This window comes from Sciurus vulgaris, assembly GCF_902686455.1.
Source record: "Sciurus vulgaris genome assembly, chromosome: 18".
Classification (NCBI taxonomy): Eukaryota; Metazoa; Chordata; class Mammalia; order Rodentia; family Sciuridae; genus Sciurus; species Sciurus vulgaris.
Window position 1 is genome coordinate 38031124 of NC_136479.1, and position 22875 is coordinate 38053998.

At 38.5% G+C, this 22875-nt stretch overlaps 1 protein-coding gene across 12 annotated transcripts in view; it reads left to right on the forward strand.

Annotated features, from left to right (window-relative positions):
- AUTS2 (activator of transcription and developmental regulator AUTS2) overlaps nucleotides 1-22875 on the forward strand; it is a 1098554-nt gene that overhangs the window by 313123 nt on the left and 762556 nt on the right. For all 12 annotated transcript variants that reach the window (XM_079120201.1, XM_079120204.1, XM_079120194.1 and 9 more), the window contains exon 2: nucleotides 10139-10351. In XM_079120201.1, coding sequence (XP_078976327.1) covers nucleotides 10139-10351 — 213 coding nt within the window. The remainder of the gene's footprint in view (nucleotides 1-10138; nucleotides 10352-22875) is intronic.

Consider the following 22875-nt stretch of genomic DNA (forward strand, 5'->3'; position numbering starts at 1 on the left):
TCTCTTCCTAATGGTAATGAAGACCCAGAAAAGGTCCTCAAATGAAAACTGGAATTCCTGTCTCTCTTCCAGGACTCCTCCAAGACAGTAAAGTCACCATTCAGTACATATCACTTATAGCAAATACAGCACTATCTGTAGGCTAATCAATGATTGCATCTGGAGACATTGGTTATTTAAAATGAAGGTGTGCATGGAGTTTTATTCACCCATAAATGGGAATGAAATTATGTCATTTGCAGGAAAATAGATAGAATTTGAGAGCATTATGTTCAGTGATATCAGCCAAACTCAGAAAATCAAGGATCATCTGTTTTATTTCATATATGGAAGCAAGAAGGGAACAAGGGGGCAACAAGATTGTGGCAGCCATCTCATGAAACAGTAGGGATACCAGTAGAGGAAGGGGGCCATGGTGTGAGAATAGGGGAGGATGAGGGGAGGTAATAGGGAATAAAATCGACCAGATTGTGTTGTTACGTGGTGTACATATACACATATGTAATGACAAATCCCATCATTGTGTGTAATACACTAATAAAAATGTTTTGGGCTGGGAGATAGCTCAGTTGGTAGAGTGCTTACCTCCTAAGCACAAGGCCCTGGGTTCAATCCCCAGCACCGCCAAAAAAAAAAAAAAAAAAAAGTTTTAAAAATATAACTAAAGTGCAGAGTTCATAGATATCTGGGGAAGAGAACCTAGTGAAAAAACAGGAAATTATGTGCCTTATTACTAAGTCCATGGATCAAACATCAGGGTATAAAGAGGTTTTCACTGGTAATCAAGATCTTTCATGGAACATTTGGATGGTAGCAGTGAGCAGTCCTGATTTTTGTTTAAAAAGTGGTGGTATTAAGACCTGAAAAATGATAATTTGATCTTGACACAAAGAAGCTAGTATGACTTGACATTTTGCTCTCTGCCCCTTTTATTTTTAGACTTCTTTTGGACTCAGTAAGGTAATTCACATGATCTCTATAGGTATCTGTAGGACCCTGTCTATTTAGACCTCTTTAACATATAGGGGAATGGTAATGGTTTCACTAAAAGGTGGATGTGGGAGCATAGTTAGATCTAAGTTTGAAAGTTTTTGCATGCAAATCTGAAAGAGGAAACTTGGCGTATACAATTTGCAGCATGGTGGAATAAACCCTGGAATGAGAGGAAATATAATGGATCTCATTTCCCTAATTCATTTTTTCCAAAACAGCTTACAGTCTAGTGTTCTTGTTCTGTGCTAGGAAATCTGGAAAATGACAAGCTATGACACTGTCCTCATGGAGGTGATCATGATTGATCCCAGGAACCCCCAATTACGATTCTTGCTATAATGCAGATGTTAAGTTCGGTTGGGGTTGTGACTCAGTGGTACAGCGCTTGCCTAGAATATGTGAGGTCATGGATTCGATCATCAGCACCGCATAAAAGTAAAGGTATTGTGTCCATATACAACTAAAAATTTTTTTTTCAAAAAAGTACATTAACTCTTTCCCCATCTTTGCAAATGAAGTGCCTTGAAAAAAAAATGAATAATGGCTCTTCTAATTTATGTTCCCATTAACAGAGAACTAAGGATTCCCCTTCTGCTTCCTCTTACCAGAGCTGGGTGAAGGATGATACCTCATTGTGGTTTGGGTTTGCATATCCCTGTTGATGAGTGATGCTGAGCATCTTTACCAGTATTTGTTGTTCATTTGTATGACTTATTTGGAAAAATATGTACTTATGTACTATTTATATCAGATTTAAAAAGAGAAAAGAATAATGGCTAATTGAAGGGGGATTCTTTAGGATTACATGTCCTCTTAAAAGTTGTCTTAATGAATTTGGTATGAATGGGTGAAAGAGCAATAGAAATTTGAACACTCTGCTTGCCTCTCTTCAGTTCATAGACCTCACTTCTGCTCTCGGAGAGGCCTGAGAATTACATGTTTTGCCCTTTCTCTTTTGACTTCCATTATCCTCTCTCCTCTTGTGGGGTTTCTTTTGCTCTTTTGGACTGGCTCTTTGTGTACATTATTGCCCTTAAGCTCTCACTGATGGGATTTTCTGCCTCAGTCATGCTGTGTTCAGTGTTCAGAATGGTGCTTGTTATAAAGGAGTTAATTTTTTTAAGGTTTCCTTTTCGTCATGCTGTATTTCTCAGATTATCTGGAGGGACTGTAATCCAATTTTAGGAATCCTTCAGGGCCGAGAGCCTAAACTGTTTTAAGCAATAGCATCTGGTTGCCAGGGACTCGACCACTTTGAGTGTGTTAAGATCTAACAGCAGCCAACTCTCAATTATCTGTAGGAATGAGAGACTGGTGGGATATGTTCAATTCAGAGTGTGCAAAAATCTCAAAGCAGTAGTTGTGTTCTTATCCTGTAACTGAGCTTAGGAAAGGTTCTTGGTGGTGGAGGCTGCTTTTCTGCTTTTGTGTTCTCCCTCCTCTGCCCCCCTTGATCCTCTCTTCTGATAATGGCACGGCACACCCCTTTGACAGGTGTTTATGTATACTGACTTTATCTTGTAGTTGAAATTTTTTTAAAAACCCCTCTCCCTTGCCATTTGGATTCCCTTATTTTATGTATATAATCATGTGCTAAATATATCTTAGTAAACTTCCCCCATTTTTTTGACATATAGAAATAGTAAAATTTATTTATGCTTTCCTTGTTTTTTACTAATGTGCTTATAACAATGGGATGTTACCTGTTGTCAGGGCACCAGGAAGAAAGGTAAGAAAACTTTGCTGGCACAGGCTTGGGAGGCTGAGGCTGAGGATCGCAAGTTCAAAGTCAACCTAAGCAATGTATGAAGTCCCTCAGCAACTCAGAGAGACCCTGCCCCTAAATAAAATATAAAAAAGGACTGGGGAAATGGCTCTGTGATTGAGTACCTCTGGATTCAATCCTTGGTACCAAAAAAACACCCCAAAACAGAAAACTTTGCAAAATGCTAGCCTCTGTGCAATAGTTAAGAAATGAATTTTAGAAGTAAAGAAAAAAGAACTGTGAGAACTCTACTTTGCTGCTGAGATGATATCAATGCCGGTCACTGTTGTTCTATCTGCTGAGATGATGTCAGTGCCGGTCACTGTTGTTCTGAGACATTAGTGTTCACAGCTGGCTGGGCTCTGGAAAATTTCATGACCACTTTTGGCCTAATGCCAGTTCTTCTAGAGCATGGCCATCCATTTGTTTTATGAATCTGAACAAGTTCCTGTTAACAGACAGGAAACACAGGATAGTTATTAGTAATGGTGATATGCAAGTTGAAAATGATGGCCAGGTTTGCCTTAGGGGAAAAAAAAAAAAATCAGCTTTATTCAGGTGAAGTGGCATACTACAAATTGTGTGAATTAAAATTGTATTGTTGGATAAGTTTTTACATGTATATATTCTTATAGCCATTGACACGATCAAGACTAAGAACATATGTACTATCCCCTAGATTTTCTGTTGTCCCTATAATCTCTTCTTTCTGTCCCTCCACTAATCTCCTTTCTGTCACTATTGGTTAGTTTACATTTCCTATTCATATAAATATATTATTTTTTCTGAATTTTTAAAACTTGGCCTAATTATTGAGATTTGTTCAGGTTGTAGCATGTATTAGTAGGTTATTCCTTTTTATTACTGAGTTTATTTCAGTGAATGGTTGGTTATATGCCACAGTTTATCTGTTCATCTGTTGTACATTTGGGTTGTTTCCAGTTTTACGTTCACTATGAATCTGATACAAATATCCACGTGCAAGTCTCTTTTTCCAATTAAAAGTTTTTTTATTTTTGAGAACTTTTAGTATATTCTGTATACAGATTTTTAACAAACATTTTGCGGTATTTTTTCTCTGTAAATGTGGTTTGTCTTCATTTCTAAATAGTATGTTCTGGTAAAGTATAATTTTTATCAGTTATTTTATGAACTGAATATAGTTTTGATTCTTCTATGGATTGATTGTTATTTTTCTACAGAATTGCTTTTGCGTAAAATCATTCATCCACTTATGCATGAGTCTCTTTCTGGACACTCTTCTGTCCCGTAGATATGTGTTTCTATCCTTATACCAAAGCAGAGATGTAATTTCAGTTCAATGTGAAAGATGGCAGTAAAGAACATTCTACTTGTTCTTTCTGTAACCTGCTTTACCATAGTAATTGATGGATTTATCTGCTTCCCTGATTAAGTAGACTGGGTTTGGGAATCCTCTTAGATATTTCCAACAGATGGCAAAGAGTATGGCACATAGTTGGTATATTGATTTTTGTTTTATTTAAAGATGTGAATATTTGAGATTGACTTTTTAATTTCATACTTTTTTTTCATATTTGGTATATTCCTGTACATAGTCTCCTCTTTTTACTTAAAAATTTAGATCCCGAAAGTCTGGTTATAATTCCATTTGTTAAAAAATCCAGTGTGGGGCACCACTGTGAATAGAGCGAGATGGAGTTAAATTACAAAAGAGCTGTATGTTTTCTACTTTTCTACTTCCTAGCACAGTACACCTTTCCATTTCTTTTGCATTGATCCTATTGATGGGATCAGCGTTTATAAAAACCACTCAAACAGGTACAAATGCTGTATAATGAACCAACAAGGACCTCCACAGACTAAAATGACAGCACACCACAGCCATTATTGTCATTTGGTGGTGACAGGCAGAGCAGTTTTTATTTTTCTCCTGGCTTGTTATATTCTTTGTAATTACCTAAGATCAAATAACTCACATAAGACATGTTTACCATGCATCCCTCACTCACACATGTGCACATGCAGACACACAGAGCACAGATGCTTTGTAAATGATGGTTTACCCCGTTTAGTTTGGTTGGAAAAATCAAATGAAGACTTCTTTCTGAAGCCTGTTTCATGCAAGGCAGGCAAATCATGTCCTCATTTTCTGTTGTCTGTGTCTTCATCTGTAATCAGCCAGTGGAACCCTGCAGCCCACAGTGTTTCATCTGCAATTTGTTGCTCTCCCCTAGTTTGTGCAACACGGAACCATCTAATTTTGAAATCATGAGTGGCAGAGGAAGCCTTTAGTAGAAGATTGTAATTTGGGAGGAGGGAAAGTTAAGAGCGAGATTACCTGTTTTGAAGAGGGCTGATGTTGAAGGAAATTGCTTTGGTTAGTCAGTCTCTGAGCCTCTCAGTGGATGTGCTGCTGTGATCTGCCCCTCCATCACCAGTGACCTAAAATCACATAGTTCCAACCATTCATGAAACCCTTCCCACCTTGTAAGTGTGCAAGTGCATGGCTGGTGCACTGACCCCCTCTGTTGCCAGCAAATGTGTCTGAATCTTCACCTTGCAGGCAGCCTTCTGCTGGCGGTGGGCTGGTGTTCTTGCTTTCTTTCTGGCTTCTTCTGTGATTGTCAACCTAATGCCTTGAAGCAGTTTTCCAGATCTGATTCTTACCCATCTGCCCTCTTACCCTTTCTGCTCCAATCTCTGTAGACCAGGCAGATTTTTTATCTCTGCTTTCTTAAGGGCTCTGGCTAGGCCTTGAAATTAAATTTACCCTAAATTGATAGTAAGAAAAAAAGGATACATAGTTTTGCAGGTATGTTGGATCCCACCCCAAAGGAAAATAACCCCCAAATGACACAGTGTAAATGTAGGTTAAGAATATTGAACTTAAGTGGCAGTACATGGAAAATTGGCAAATGTGTGTGGAGGCCAAAGGAAGGGAAGAGTTATTTCAACCTGATCTGTCAGTGCCCATCGCTTCTATTAGGAGTGTCTTCTCTCTCCTTCCACAGGGAGTGCCACTTTTACATGGGGGTTTTCTCTCCTCTGAGGATCTCTCTGCTGATTATGCTTCTTTTCTTCTGGTGCAGCAAAGACAGAGTGCCCCTCTTGTGTCTATTCTTTTTTTGTTGTTATTGTTTTAATTTTTTGTTATAGATAGACACAATACCTTTGTATTAATATTACTTTTTTTTTTTTTTTTTTTTTTTTATGTGGTGCTGAGGATTGAACCCAGGGCCTCACATGTGCTAGGCAAGTACTCTACCACTGAATCACAACCCCAACCCTGTCTATTCTTTTTCAAGTGACTTTAACCTAAAATAATCCTTAGGCCAAGTGGTATATTTTCTGGTGGCATATTCTGTCACTCTTCATTCATTTGCAAAATGCTTTCCTTGAAGAATGTGAGGTGTAGTTATCTTATTTTCAGAAAGTGCTATAGGTAGTTCTAGTGGAGTTTCCCTTGGGAACTACTAGCCTGTATCATTATAGACTAATGAATCAGTAGGCTTTGAAATTGCTATTCGTTGATCCCAGAAAGTTATTTTCATGAAATGCACATATTTCTCCCCATATGGAAGCAGTACTGTCCAAGTTTCTTTAGGAAAATTCTTAAATTAACTGCCATTACTTGGTTGATGGTGGGTTGTGGTGTGTGTGTGTGTGTACACACTTATACAATCATTGTATAACTCTTCTGAACATTGATAAGCTTGTTCGTTTACTTTAGTACATCTTTGTATGTTTTTTTTTTTTTTCTCCCAAGAGTGGAGATTGAACACAGTAGTGCTGTACCACTGAGCTGCCCCACTGCTGCCCCCATCCTGTTCACTTTTTATTTAAAGGCAGGGTCTCACTAAGTTACCGAGGCTAGCTTCAACCTTGTAATTGGTCCTCCTTCTGCTTCAAGTCTCTCAGGTTTGCTGGTATTGTAGGTGTGTGCTACTGTGCTTGGTTTATCTTTTGAGTTTTACTGCTTACATTAAGCGTTTGTCATTTTTTCCCACTGACACAAAGGAAACTTAAAAAGATTATTTTTCTATATACATCGGAATTTCTCATTACATGTTCAGAGACTTAAGAATGAATAAATGATGGCCTGGTTTTTGCAGGGATTGTTCCAAAGTACAATATTGTTTATTTAGTAACTTATAAATAAATATGTTTATTTAAAAATTAAAATAATATCTACTCTTGGAAAATACAAACCTCTTCCCTAATAAAAATTTTTTCATGACTTAATTTTTCTTACCTCTTAAGTTACCACCTCCATACAAACACTAATGTCCCCCTCTCCAGAGTGAAAAAAAATCTCAATATTAATTGAAGATAAGATGATTTTACTGCTGTTGCTGAGAGTTTGGCAGGTCTCTTACAAGCTAATGTCACGGCATGGGATCCATTTGCTCTGTGTAGCTATTCTGTAGTGCAGTAAGAATGCCTTGATTAATATGCTATGTGAAAACAAAATGGATTTGGAAAAAATTATAACATACTCTCATAAATATTCATATTTGTATGGAATTGCTCATAATTTTCAATACGCTTTTAAGGCACCTGCAATATGATCCTTCAGTATGATCTAAGATTTGATCTCCAATTAGATGGGCATAATTTCTTTAAAAGCACAGTTGATATATTATTAAATATTATCTGTTTATCTACCTGTCATTCTACATGTGAAAGGTTCAGGGCAGTAGGTGGGTTGGTGACAGTGAAAGGAGTGTTAGATGTAGTACAGGGTTTTTTGTTTGTTTGTTTGTTTGTTTTATGACTTTGTTTGACAGTCAGCAGTTAGTTCTCATCCACATTGACTGACTGTAGATTTTTGAATGTGGTAACAGGGATGGAAGTTACCGAAGTATAGAGCCTTGTTTGGTGAATCTTCATCCTCATTACGTTTTCTGGACAATTGCACTCCAATATCATATGGGACATTCCTTATTCCTTCGGCCCAGACAGCTTTGTTGAGCCTGGTGTCAACGCTGCACGTTTGGAGTTCCCATCTCCTTTCAAGGCAAATTTCTGGATCTCTTTGAGTACCCAAGGACCATGCTCCTTGAAGCGTACTCCATGGATGCACTTGTGAATGTTGATGGCGTGTTCTTGGGTCACGGCCTTGTTGATGGCAGAACAACTTTCCTCTCATCACCCTTCTTTGACGGGGTGATTTTGCCAGGTGCAAGTTGAAAAGGAAGGGTGGAAGGATTTCGGAAGTAGTACAATTTAATTATATTTTAAAGGAGCACCTCACAATGGAACTTGCCTTTCCCCTTTTGTTATTATTCTTGAGTATCTTTCCATGATAGCTGACGATTTTGGTTAAATGTGAGATTAAACACAGAACATATTTTGAGCTGAGCAGGTGTTTGACATAACTTACTGAGGTAGTGGACACTGGACAAAGAAAATCAATTTAGCAAATACTAATTGAACATTTCCATGTTTTAGGCATAGTGCACAAGATCTGAGACTCTGTAGTCAATGACCATTGCACTTGATTTGATTGCAGCTTTGTCCCCTGAAACATTTCTGACCACACCCACGTTGCTTCAGAACAGCTGCCTCTGAAATGGTATAGGACAGATCATCTGCAGTGTCAGTAGCTAAAAGTTAGACCCAAAGCCACTCATTTACTTGATTGGACTGTTCTTTGATATCTTCTTGACTCCATGTATAGGCCTTTCCCCCTTTCTGGGGTTTCTTGCTGTTTGCTCTGATCCTGTTTGTATACCAGCAGTGCCTACTGGCCCTATCAAGATTTCCTAGCTTCCTTTTGCTGTATTAGAAGCATTTTAGTATATTTAAAAATCACTATTGGACTTCATTGAGCTTAATCACTGCTGTGTTTTACAGGTTTGGATGTTTTAACTATTCTCATTTGCTTATGCCTTAAGTAAGCATATGTTGGCCACCAACTCCTTTGCCTGACTTCTGTAAGATACTTTATATGGAACACTGGGATTACTGAGGTGAGCTGCTTCTTCCTGTCCTTTTGGACTTTTTTCCCCACAGATTATGCTACCAGGTGCTTCAAGGCCTTTGCACAAGTTGTTCTCTCTCTTTCAGACTGGGTCAAATGGCAGTCATCTTGTCGACCCTATCCCTCTTCCCTGGTCTAGATTATTTCCCTCAGTTTTAGCACTTTCCCATTTCCTTTTGAGTTGTTATTTCAGTTTACCATGGTATATTTAGTGTGAGAATATTAAATTTCAAAGGGAGGAAAGATTGAAATTTTGAGATGAAAAAATAGGTAAAAAATAAATTTTTAAACTATTTTTGGGGTCACATGCGTGCTCGGAAAGGGCTGCACCACTGAGCTATCCACCTACACCCCTTTTTAAAGTGTTTATTTTGAGACAGGGTCTCACTACATTGCTCAGACTAGCCTTGAACTTGGGATCCTCCTGCTTCAGCCTCTTGAGTAGCTGGATTATAGGTATGCGCCACCACTGTCAGCTTTATTTTCGTTTTATTTTATTTTTAAATGTGCCATTAGAACCTCAGAAACAGAGAAAATGTGGGAATGAGACTCCATGAAAGAGCAGTGTCAGCTGAAGAATCGTGACTCATTTCTCAGGGTTCAAATGGCACATACCAGGTGATCTCATTTTGCACATGAGCTCAGAATTTCAGTTACTTAATTCAGGATTGAAATGAATGATGCCAGTGTCCAGAGTGAGCCCAGGCCTTCTGGTATCTGTGTGTCGTGAACTGCAGATAGGCACACCTGTTCACCAGGTCATGTGGGCTTCAGATCCTACACTAGGCAGCTCCCATTAAAGGACCTATCAGGATAAATGCCAAGTTGTTGCTGTTGATCTTGGTGATTATATCGTAATTTACATTGTGCAAAGAAGATGGAAAGTAAGGATGCTGAGGTAAACGGGGTAAAAACATAACGCATTACAGAAACATTCTAATTTTGTGAATTGATAGTTTCCTTCTTGTTGACTCTGGTATCTTCAGTCTTGTGCCTTTTCATTGGAACTGGGCGTGTATTTAGTACTCTGTTTTTGTAATGTACGGTCATTGGTGAACCAACTTGGAAAGGAAGCATATTGAACTTCCTACAATAATGTCATTGTGTGCTGGATTCAGCACAGAATCAAACACAGGCACCAGGGAAATCACTTTTAACGGACAAATACTTTGTGCTTTATTAAGTTTTCTGTTCAAGAAGAGTAGAAAGGGTCTATTTATGGTGGTACCTCTCGTTCAGAAAAAATGAGAGCCATTTTTCTCAGTTTTAGCTATTATATCCTATTTTTCTACCCCTATCACTCTTTCTAGTAATCTTATTTATTTAGCCTTTGTTTTGTTTGTTAGCCTTTGTCTATATGACCCTAGATACCTATGTAACCATCGCTTCCCTTTTTCCCTCCCCTACCCCTACAGAAAGATGTAGCACTTAAGCCTCAGGAACGTGTGGAAAAACGCCAGACTCCCTTGACCAAGAAGAAACGAGAAGCACTTACCAATGGCTTGTCCTTTCATTCAAAGAAAAGCAGACTCAGCCACCCACACCACTACAGCTCAGACCGAGAAAATGATCGTAATCTCTGCCAGCACCTTGGGAAGAGAAAGAAGATGCCGAAGGGACTCAGACAGGTGAGAAAACTTGAGATTTGTTATATTCTATGGCCTTCTATAGATGTCTGCTTCTCTGTGGTTCTTCGTAACAGGTGGAGAAGTCATCCTTGGTGGCATCCTGGAGTGGCTGCTTGCAGAGCTGTTTGTTTACCTCCAAAAGAATATAATCCCGATCTCAGTTTTCTTTTTTAAATCAGAAATCAAAACTTCGGCTTGGTACCCTTTCCGTCAAATACTCTATTTGCAACAAAGCTTGATTCTAGTACTATGGGTGTTTAGGGCAGACTGAAGTCTTGATAAATTGTTAATATGGACTGGCTTGTAGGGAAGAGAACCTTAAAATGGACAAATGGAACAGGGAGATTTGGTGACATACCTTGTGCATTTCATGGTTCTGAAGTACAAAAACTGGTTCTTTGAGCAATGCTTTGCATAAGATTGGTACTTCCCAGGGAAGCTCAAGTATTGTGCCATGTGGGAGAGCTGTGCTAAAGAAAGGAACTGCCTTCTGGTGCCTTAGTTGTTCTCCGCAGCCCATAATTGAAGACAGTCTTTGTGATGTGCTGATTGAATAAAGTTTGATAGTGGGGCTCTCTGGTCTATTAATTAGGTTTCAGAGATCCACAGGCAAATACTGCTCTTGGCCTTTGGAGAAACTTTTTGCATGTGAAATCCCTAAGTGGGATTGATTGAGAGTGAGAAATGAAGCTGTTTATAACAGGGTTTTTTTGTTTTGTTTTGTTTTTTTGTTTTTTTCCCCTGCACAAACCCACAGGATTTAGTGCCCATAGAATTACCTGTGTCCTGGGTATGTTTTGTGTTTTTTAGTGAGACCATTGGGTGGAATTGACTCTACTTGAAGGAAGCAGGTGAAGGAATTGTGGTTCACAGAGCAGGTGCTGTTAATTAGAACAGGTAATTTCCAGTTTACAGGTGTTTCTTTGCAGAGGGGAAAGATCTGAGATCATATAAAATAATGGTTTCAAAACCTCACAGACCATTAGAATCATATCATTAGCCTTACTAAACACAAATTCCTGCTCTCCCTAGGATCTAATTAAGTTTTTAGCTCAAGAAGTTTCTATTTGATAATGATCAGACTGGTTTGGAAGTCATGTTATGAAGCATGTAGTGTATTTTGTGTGATAAAATTTTACTTTAAAGATCGGAAGGTTCAGAAGCATGAAGAAAATGTAATGAGCAGTTTGGTGTCAGAGTTCAGCCTGTGGATGATAAAGAATAGTGCCCTGAAGAACCATATGAATGATGGGTTCAGTGTGGACTTAGACAACTTCTGCATGTAATGCCCTTCAGTCTGACACTCAGGCCATGTTTCCAAAGACACACACATAATCCTAAAATCCCCAAATTGAAATTATAATCGTAATTTACTACTGTAGTCACATATAGTTCTACAATAGTTATGCTACAGGCATTCAGTGAGGTATTGTGTATAGTTAGCCCTTCCTAGTAGGAAATTATGTTTAACCTCCAGATGTGGAAACTAATACTTGATCAAATGACTTGTCTGAGGCCACCTGGCAGTGAGAGTCAGAACCATGATTTAGACCCAAATGTTTCTGGCTCAGAGCCTCCCCCTTACCCCTGTACCTTCGCTCTGGGCATTCAGAGAAAACACTGTAGGTCAGAGGATAGGAGGGGGCTTATAAATAGTTCTAGAAACTAAATGGTAGTTCAATCAAACAGACTTTGACTTTGGTCATAGAAATGGCCTTTGAAGGCACAAGAAAAATCAGAAGAAGCTATGAAATTTCAGAGGGTCAGTAACGAGCTGGAGAGTTTGAAGGTACCCGTATTTGGATTAAGATTTTTGACCAGGAGGTAGTGAAGGGGGTAAGAGAATCGTAGCAGAGCTTGCACAGGTCCTCTCCTTAGGAGGAGCTTTAGACTCCTGTTTGGAGACTGAATTCATTATCACAACAAAATGACTGAGGAACCTAAGGAAGTGATGTATTGCCAAACCTCCTAGCCAAATCATGACTCCCTGATAAGAATTTTGGGAAAATATAATCCTTTCCAGAATATCGAGTAAACTCAAATTTTTTCAACATATCTAACCTTGAAACCATGAGGATTGCTTAAAAATTTAGTATTTTGTATTTTAAAACCCAGAAAAAGCAAAAGGGTTTTAAAAATAGAGTAAAAAGTTGATTAGAGTTTGCAGAACTCTTAGGTGTGGTTCCAGATAGGTTTCCTAAATCTCTGTTTAGTGCATTAGTCTTTCCTTCCTCTCTGATTTGAACTGAAGCAAAAGAAATAGGCTGAAGTGAGCTAGAAGCCATTTTTAGGTTATATGAAGTTTTTAAACAGACATCAGGGTGTATTATCAAAATAAATCTGAGCCTCCCTCCTTAACTGACTTTTAGGTGCCCAAAAGCATTCATTAAGAGCAGATTTTTTCAGAGAAGGGATAACCTATTGAGATTGCATCTAGTTGTAGGCAAACACCATTTGTGAGGAAAATAAAGGAATTTGGAAATATGTTAGCAGTTTAGCAGGTAGACTCTAACCTTGCTGATAAAGATGGTTTATGTGGTTTAAAAAGCTTTATATAAGTTACCATATATAGGGACTGCTTGTAAGAAGTAGAAATTCGCTTCTCTCTGAAAATCTCATATGACTGAGTCAAACTTGGTGGAACATTTATAGTTAACATTGTAAATTGCAGATACCAAAAGTGTCTACTGATTTCTAGGAAGAAAAGCGTGGATTCCAGTGCAGTCTTTAAAGCTATTACTCAAAATAAATAAATAAATAAAACTATTACTCATTTATGCCAATTATTTAATAATAAAATTAGAACTGTTCTTGGTGGGCGCATTTTCTTTGTGTACTAGTATATTGCATGTTGGCTGTATGTGCAATAAGTGGTGATGTTGGTGAATCAGGGGCCCAGGTGATTAAGCTATCATCCGTGTTTCCACTGTCCCCATTCCGTGTTCCTTCCTATTTCAATTGTTTGGTACCAGAGGTTACTTCTGTATTTTAGAGAGACTTATTCATTTTGCCTTAGGAACTCTCTGTGACATTTATTACTAGAAAAAAATATCTTGCAAAGGAGGATTTTTAATGGAAAACTTTGATTAAACAGATCCAGTTCAAGTCACATTTTTGAAGACCTGCTATAATTAGTTTTGGGTGAAAATCTGGGCCAAAAATCACCCAGGTATTTATCCAGCTTGACTCTAGAGCCTACAGGCTTCTGGAAGTCAGAGCGTTTGAAATATGAATGTAATTTGGGATTATACTTTCATAATGAAAAGATATGAACTTTTCTGTGTTCTCTCATAATGGTTAAATGCCTGAAGGTACCTTGAGCTAGTATTAAGAAATGTGAGTCACAGTTAAACTGTTTTTGCCTCATACTGTAGAATTTCAAGTTTAATGTGTTAATTGGAATATCATTTGCTTTTCAAAAATTATGCAGTCATGCATGTGAAGGTTACTAACTTGATATCCAATAAAATTGTTTTGCATCTTTGAATTTACGTTACAGATTACTTTTTCCTGCTTGTCCAGTTGTAGAAATTAGAATTAAAGTATGCAAGGAGAGACTAAGAGAATAAAAAATTGGTTTACAATATGGGAATTTTGATTGACTTGAATGTGATGCTGATTTCAGCATCTGGTTATTGAGGATTTCTGATCCAGTCTTGTGTGTGTTCAGGAGTTAGTTGTGTTTTATATTGGAGGCATGGCTTTGCAATTGGGATTGATAAACCTGGTATATTATAATATAATGGTTACATGAAGGGTGGCTTTTTTTTTTTTTTTTTTTGAGATGGGAGGTCTCACTATGATGCCCAGTCTAATCTTAAACTCTTTTTCTCCAGTGATCTTCCCACCTCAACCTCCTGAGTGCTGGAACTACCAGTGTGCTCTAACCCACCTGGTAAAGGACTTTTTTTTTTTTTTTTTTTTTTTTTTTAAATTTGGATTATTTGGAAGCAGTGATTTTTATTTTTATTGTTTGCATTCTGGAAATACTGGTTTTGTCATTATCTAGGGTATATGAACCCTGAATGTTTATGAAAACAAGGGTAATATCACATGACTTCGTTGAGACAGATCTTTAAAGTGATATGGTCAATAATAATTGTATCTCAAGTCATGTTTTGTAATTTTTAATTAAAATTTGTGGAAAGTGGTTCGTTTAGGGTAGAAATCTGTGTGCCAGGTCCACGGTGGGCTTCTGTCCCCATTGTGCTGCTGGAGTGCAACACAGTGCCATCCATCTACCTCCCAGGAAAGCTCCAGTAGGAACTAGAGGCAGAGACTGTGGAGGTGGAGGACAGGACTGCACTCTCTGCTGCTGTGTGTCTAACTTGAGAGCCCTGTTGAGTTGGAAGTGAAGCCACTGCTTCAGAGCCCCCTGGCTAAGGACTTGTGCCTTTGTGCAAGGAGACCCTGACCCCTGGAGGTCTGGGCCTGTGAGTGGGAGAAATGAGAGGTCCAGGCCTGCACAGTCATTCAATTATCAACTGCCCCAAAATTGTGAACACTGACTAAACAGGGGTATGCCACCTTTCTCCCACCTCATCAAATAGAAAGTACAGAAAAAATAGTTTGGGAGAAGGCACTACTATTAAAAGAATGGGTGTTAATTCAGCTGGGTTGATTCTTATACCTGTAGTAATTGTTCCATAAAACAGTGACTTTTTAAGTTTCCCAAAGTAACAGTTTGGGGTGTCTGTGCAGAACTTTATTAAGGATTATCCAGATCCCATACAGCATTTGAGAAGTAGGAGAGAAAGCAACAGAAATGATTCTCTACCTTGGCTCCAATAAATACCTACAAGATAAATTTCTCCAATAAATTCATGAAGATTAAGGGAACATGTCTTTATCTGAACAAGTTTAGCCAACAGAGTTTTGGTAGTCTGAAGCTAGAACAGAACTCCCTTTATTGAAAATTGCACTTGGGCTAATTTAATCCTGTTTTCCCCTCTTCTGATGGTACATTGTTTCTGCATGGGACCTGCTCTTGCTACAGGTCACGAAATAAGCCTCTGTGGTGTTTCTACTCTGTGCTCACAGCACTCCCTTCTCCAGGCAGGTCTGTACATGGCAGGTAATGAGTGGGAGTGGGAGTGGGTGGGTGCCTGTGATTTGCAGTGGTGTTGGTGGGAGCTGAGCAGATGGTTGTGATAGCCATGTGCTGTGAGATGGAGATACCCGTGGGAGTTGATGGTGGTGACAGGCAACTTACAATGTGCTATTTACAGTTTGGGTTTGCAGTCTTTTGGTGACATCTGAATGCTCTTTAGCAACTGCTTTCATTACTGCCTTTCGAGGAGCTGCTAATTGAAAATGAAATTGTGGGTGGGCTTTGAGACAGGCAGGCACAGGCAGCTTTGTGGTAAATGCTGTTGGAGATCTGTTGGATGTCTTCATGCCCAATATGTAGTTCTTTCTACAGGGATAAAACCAAAGGTAAATTGAAGATTTACTTATGTGCACACAGGTACAGCTGAATGTCATGCCCAGCCCAACAAGTCAGATGTACACTGATTAGGCTGGAAACAAACTTAGGGGAATGCTGGGAGATCCTGGCCATCTGCCCAAGGCTCATGCTTGCGTGGTCAGATGTATATAACCGTGTTAGGTTTCGACTTTAAACCAGCTGACATCTCGCAGTATTCCCATGAGTGGATTTTAGGTCATTCTCCTCCTCCTCTTTTCTTCCTCTAGCTGTTTATACAGTTATTCTGAAGGGGGAAATGGTTATTTTATCTATTGAACTTTGGGATGTTACTGTAGATTCAAGTTCTTGTCTGTAACTTTTCTAGCTCTATAAATCTTTTCATATGACACAACTCTGTTGAAGACAGTTGGGGTCCCCAGGCACAGTAAGAGAAAAGGTAGATGTTGAATTTAATTGGACTTTTTTTTTGTTTGTTTGTTTGTTTGTTTTTGTTTTTGTTTTTTTTTTTTAATTGGACTTTTGACAGTGGATGATGAGCTTGATTCTTGTATGGCTTCCAGTAACTGCAGAATTGTGATTTGTAGCTTGTCTGTAGAGTTGTCAGCTATGGCATCGGTACTGTTACTGGAATGGTAGCTTTCCTAAGTGTTTGTATGTTGAATTGTTTTATTACCTGTTACTGAAATAGCTTTGCACAGGAAAATCTTGTGCTGAACAAGGATGACCTCCCTCTCAGCAGTACTGTTAGTTCTCTTTTTAATTAAATATGAAGATAGATACATTAGTGTTGTATAATTCTTAGCTTTCCCTTGAACATTCCAGTGAATATTAATTGGGACAAAACCATGCTGAATTATATGCTTTGTTTGACTAGGACTGATGTTTGCTCTTAGGAAGCCCCTGATGACTGGGCTGAGGGGACCTTGATGACATACCCCTTGCTAGACTTAACCCCCAGTCCCATTAGATTTGCTTTGCCACAGGAACCCAACTGTTGTGAAACATTTGAGCTACTGCTGGGTCCTAATGACATTTAAAAGAACCTGTTTTGAATTCTAAATGTGAGTGTTGATGATTCTGTGACAAGCAGATGTAATGATAAAGTTCTTAAGAGAGCTGCAGGGCTTTTCACACCTAGGGGCATGCATCCTCCCATCAGTGTCCAATCCCCGCCCCCACACACACAGAAACTGACACAGCTCACCACCACCAGCAAGTCCTGCCAAGGCCCACCTGATACCGTCAGAAGGCTGAAAGAGGTATGCCGCAGCCTGCTGAAACACTTCACCTGCATTAGTTGATCAGAGCTGTGCAGAATCTGCCTCTTCTCCTGTGTCTGCCTGCAGTGATGCTGATACAGCGGGTCATTCTGTAATCACTGCTTGCACCTGTGCTTGCTTGGGAAGTGCTTGTGTCATACATCTTGAAATTATGTAATACAAAGCTGGACAGGTCCTAATTGTCGATGGTGGTTCTGAAGGGCTGAGATTGGACTTAATTACATCGAGACACAGTTAACTCCATTTTCTGTGTAGGGAACATACAGAATAATACACCAGAGCCTCTCTGGAACTCTTGTTAAAATGCAGATTCCCAGCCATGAATTGCTCTCACTAGTGGTGCAGATGCCCCAAGAGTCATACTTTTAAATAAACTGAATTGTCCTTTTTATTAAAAAGTAAAGTTTTGCTGTGTTGTTAAAAGAACATGTAGCAAGTCTTCAGAATTTTAAAGTGCATCTCGTATGACATTAATTTCTTTAGTAATAGGGCCATATACTTTTTCTGTACATTTATAAATTACCTTCCAAAATATTATTAGAAGAAAAGAAAATTTCTACCACATGTTGTAGACCTTATATTTTTCCCTCAAAAAAGATTTTCAAAACAGCTGCTGCTTTTCTAGACATTCACTTGAATGGCCTTGGTAGAGTAGTTGTATTGTAACCTTTTCTCTTTAGGCTCACCAGCTTCATCAAAGAGATAGCTGTTTATAAGCATGTTGGCTGGAATTGTTCATTTTTCCTTTTCTTAGGTCCTATTTACCTCTTTCTTCCCTTCCATTTGTAGATAGTAACATTGAGCTCTTAAAGTTTATAAATTTTATGACCTCCCAGATTATCAAAACTGGCCATAATCATTGATAAAACTAGAGGGCAGGTGTGAATGAAATTTGAGAATATTGGCCATATATCAGTGGAGGCTAAAAGCTGTTAACTGTTATCTTCATAGCTCAAAATACTGAGGTTTAATAAAATATTATGCTTGAATTTCTAGATTCTACAAATTTAAAAGGCAATATTTTTCTTTCTTAAAACAGAAGAAGTTTTGTTCAAGGAGCAAAATCTACAGTTATAATTTAACAGTTGCTTGAAGTGTATCAATAGTAGGTACTGTTTGTTTTTGTTGTTGTTGTTCTATTTAGTTGTACATGACAGCAGAATGCATTTTGATTCATTGTACATGAATGGAGTACAATTTTTATTTCTCTGGTTGTACATGTACATGATGTAGAGTCATGCCATTTGGGTAATCACACGTGTACATAAGGCAGTGACGTTTCTCATTCCACCGTCTTTCCTTCCCCCTGTCCCTTCCCCTCCCCTCATTTCCTGCTACAGAATCCAGTGTTCCTCCATTCTTTCCCCCCACCCCCGTTGTGCATCACGATCCAATTATCAGAGAAAACATTTGGCCTTTGGTTTTTGGGGATTGGTTTATCTCACTTAGCATGATATTTTCCAACTCTGTCCATTTATCTGCAAATGTCATAATTTTATTCTTCTTTGTGGCTGAGTAATATTCCATTGTGTATATATACCAAAGTTGCTTTATCCATTCATTTATTGAAGGGCATCTAGGTTGTTTCCACCATCTAGCTATTGTGAATTGAGCTGCTATAAACATTGAAGTGGCGGCGTTACTGTAGTATGCTGATTTTAAGTCCTTTGGGTATAAACCAAGAGTGGGATAACTGGGTTAAAGGTGTTTCCATTCCAAGTTTTCTTAGGAATCTCCATACTGCTTTCCAGAGTGGCTGCATCAGTTTGCAACTGCACCAGCAATGTATGAGTGTATCTTTTCCCCAACATCCATGCCAACACCTATTTTTGCTTCTATTCTTGATAATAGCCATTCTAATTGGAGTGAGATGAAATCTTATGGTTAGGGTTGATTTGCATTTCTGTAATTACTAGAGACATTGAACATTTTTTCATGTATTTGTTGATTGATTGTATATTTTCTGTGAAGTGTCTGCTCAGTTCCTTAGTCCATTTATTGATTGGGCGATTTATATTTTTGGTGTTAAGATTTTTATAAATTCTGGAGATATATGCTCTGTCTGAAATACGTGTGGTAAGGATTTTTCTCCCAGTTTGTAGGCTCTCTTTTCACATTATTGATTGTTTCCTTTGCTGAGAAAAATCTTCTTAGTTTGAATCCATTCCATTTATTGATTCTGGTTTTTATTTCTTGAACTTTGGGAGTCTTGTTAAGGAATTCCAAGTCCTATGCTGACATGGTAAGATTTGGACCTACTTTTTCTTCTGTTTGGTGTGGGGGTCTCAGGTCTAATTCCTAGATTCTTGATCCACTTTGAGTTTTGTGCAGGGTTAGGGATAGGAGTTTAATATCATTTTACTGCATATGGATTTCCAATTTTGCCAGCACCATTTGTTGAAGAGAGGCTGTCTTTTCTCCATTGTATGCTTTTGGCACCTTTGTCTAGTATGAGACAACTGTATTTATGTGGGTTTGTCTGTGTCTTCTATTCTGTACCATTGGTCCACCTGCCTGTTTTGTTGCCAATACCATGCTCTTTTGATTACTGTTGCTCTGTAGTATAGTTTAATGTCTAGTATTGTGATACTTGCTGCTTCAGTCTTCCTGCTCAGAATTGCTTTGGCTATTCTGGGTCTCTCCAGGGATGCCCTTTTGGACCACTTCTCTTCAACACTGTCCTTGAAATTCTAGCCAGAGCAGTTTGACAGACCAAAGAAATTAAAGGGATATGAATAGGAAAAGAAGAACTCAAATCACTATTTGCTGATGACATGATTCTATGTTTAGAGGATCCAACGAATTCCACCCCAAAACTTCTAGAACTAATAAATTCAGCAAAGTAGCAGGATAGAAAATGAACACTCACAAATCTAATGCATTTTTATTCATAAGTGAAGAATCCTTTGAAAGAGAAATTAGGAAAACTACCCCTTTCACAATAGCCTTAAAACAAACAAACAAACAAACAAAACAAAAAAAAAACTTGGGAATCGATCAAACAAAAGAGGTGAAAGACCTCTACAATGAAAACTACAGAACACTACAGAAAGGAATTAAAGAAAACCTTAGAAGATGGAAAGATCTCCCGTGTTCTTAGATAGCCAGAATTAAATTGTGAAAATGACCATACTACCAAAGGTGCTATTCAGATTCAATGCAATTCCAAATAAAATCCCAATGACGTACCTCATAGAAATAAAGAAAGTAATCATGAAATTCTTTTGGAAGCAATTCTGAGCAGGAAGAGTGAAGCAGGAGGTTTCACAATACTGTTAGCTTTTAATATATATTTGTGAGACCAGAAATGCTGTAAAAGTAGCTAATGAAATTACCAGAGTGTATGAGAAAGATATTAATAATGACTTCTGAGTTTTTAAAAATTCTTTTCTAAGATTTCCTTAAGAAATAATAAAGAATGATGGGAAAGCTCAGGGAGTGGGCCTGATACGCATTCCTGGAAGGCTGAATGGTAGTTCGTGAAACTCACCCACCTACTTGTGTAATTTATCATCAGCTTCCTCCTACCTCCCTGTAATTAAACTCTGCATCGATTTCTTAGACATGGAAAGGCGTTAGGAGTTGAGTCACGTGGCGTGTCCGTTTCCTCACCTTCGTCCTGTGCTGCCTTTGCTCCCTGGCTTCGTCTTCCTTGACCTTCCTCCTTTACTTCCCTGTGCCACAGCCTCTCCCACCTTGGGCACCTTGCACTTGCTGTTCTCTCCACCTGACACAGGCCACTGCCTTCTGCTTGATGGTCCCCTTCTCATGCTTCGGGCCACACCGAAGTGTCATCTCTTCAGGCTTTTTCTAACAGCATTGTTTAACTCACCATCTTCCCCGTGTCTTTTCTCTTTTGCATTCACCTTGTGTACTTAACACTTAGCACAGTTCATAATCACAAGTTTTTCTTTTCTGTAGCCTTTCTCTTGTCTGTCCTTGCTAGACTCTAGGCTGTCCTGAGGAACGGTATTCTGTCCGTTTTCTGCAGCACACAGTATGTAATATTTGCTTGGCACGCAGAAGAAGGTGCACAATAATTAAAGTTGAATGACTAAATGTTTGAATAATAATTATTTTTCTAATTGATGGTACTGATAACTCAACACTCTTGTGATATTCCAGCTTTAGTAGGCTACCACAATGGAAAAAAATCAATATAACAAGACTTTGTCTTCCCTCTCTGGCGATGTGAAATGTAAAATGAGATACCAGTTAATACATGCATTGCAAGCAAAGATTTATTCCAAGAAATTTCTGCCCCTCAGGTAGATGGCATCTGCTCTTCCTCCCTGCAGTGCATGGGTAGTTCGTCTTCCCAGTGCCCTAGACTCTCAAGGCAGTAGAATTGATAGTGCAGTCTGGAAGAGCTGGTCTTGCAAAACCACAGTTGCCCATTTTTCAGGAGTCATAAGGGTCCAAGAGAGAACCAGACAAGCTGCGGAGACTAGTTTCGTGGGTGTAGGGCTGAGGTAGATTTTACCGAGTATCCTTTTACATGGAAATATTTATGTGCTGCTCTACATTTTTACCCTTAAAGAATAAACTATTTTTAGTATCAAATCATAAGTAGTAGGTCTTTTCATTTTGAGTATTGTCCTACATGTCCCCTGTTTAAACTGTTTTGAACTTAGAAAACATTTTATTTCTTTTTTAAGTGGCCCAGTCAATTCGTGCTCCCCATATTTGTTCATGCAACATACAAACATTTACTAAGCATGCTTTGTGTATAAACCCTATATAGGAGACTCTGACATCACAGAAAGGATGTGTAGAACCAGTGATGTGCTAACTCTGCCCTGGATTATGGGTTCAGCTTGCCAGATCCATTGTGGTACCATGGAGATCTCTTAATGACTACTGGGGCCAAGCCTGGCAGATTAAGTACAAGTCACAGGGAGGCATGGTCAACTATCTTCAGAGTGTGAACACCTTCAGATATTTGCAGTAACGTTCTTTAAAATTGTTTCTTTCTCACTGTGCCATTAGACCTCCCTTCTGCTTTTTAAAGAAACTTTAGAGAATAGTGCTATATTCTCCTGAAAAGAAGCTGTTAGAAACAACATTGTGCTGTTGATGAGTTTTTTTTGGATGATGATGATTATGACGGTGATGATTGATTTTTAAAAACAAATGCTGTAGGTTTCTCCCATTTTCACTTCAGGTACAATTCAACAAGAATTGCCCGGACCAGGAATTTTCCTTATTATTTGTGGGTTAGTAACATTTTAATAGCTCTACAGTGTTTCCAGAAACTTATGTTCTTACCATGCACGAAGACAATAGGTATATTTTCTAGAAGTTGTTTTGCTTATGGTCCTGGAATCAGTTAGTGGAAACTCTTGGAATAAGAAAATTTATATTTCTGTCCAGACGAGGAACTTTTTATGCTAATCTTCACATTGCGGACACCAGAAGCAGCTATCATTGTCAGTCATTTCTGTTTACAAGGAAGTAAAAGATGATTTTTAATTTAAGTAGAACTTGAGCAGAGGAATAGTTGAAAAGAATTGAGACTTCAGATTTATAGTGAGAATACTGTTGGATATTGAACAATTAAGTGATCTCAGGAGATTGTAGAGAAATTCCCCACTTAAAAGAAACTACATAATTTGCTTTCTTGCCTTTGGAAATTCTCAATTTCTTAGAAAGTGTCAAAAGTGGTGGTTCCTCAGTGAATTTCTCAAAAAGCCATTTCCATACTAATATCTGTCCCTTGACGTATACTCCTATGGACAGATATTAAAATTTGAGTGTTCGTCTTACATTTATTAAAACAAAAACCTAAAATCTCTAGCCTGGTGGAATTCGGGTTC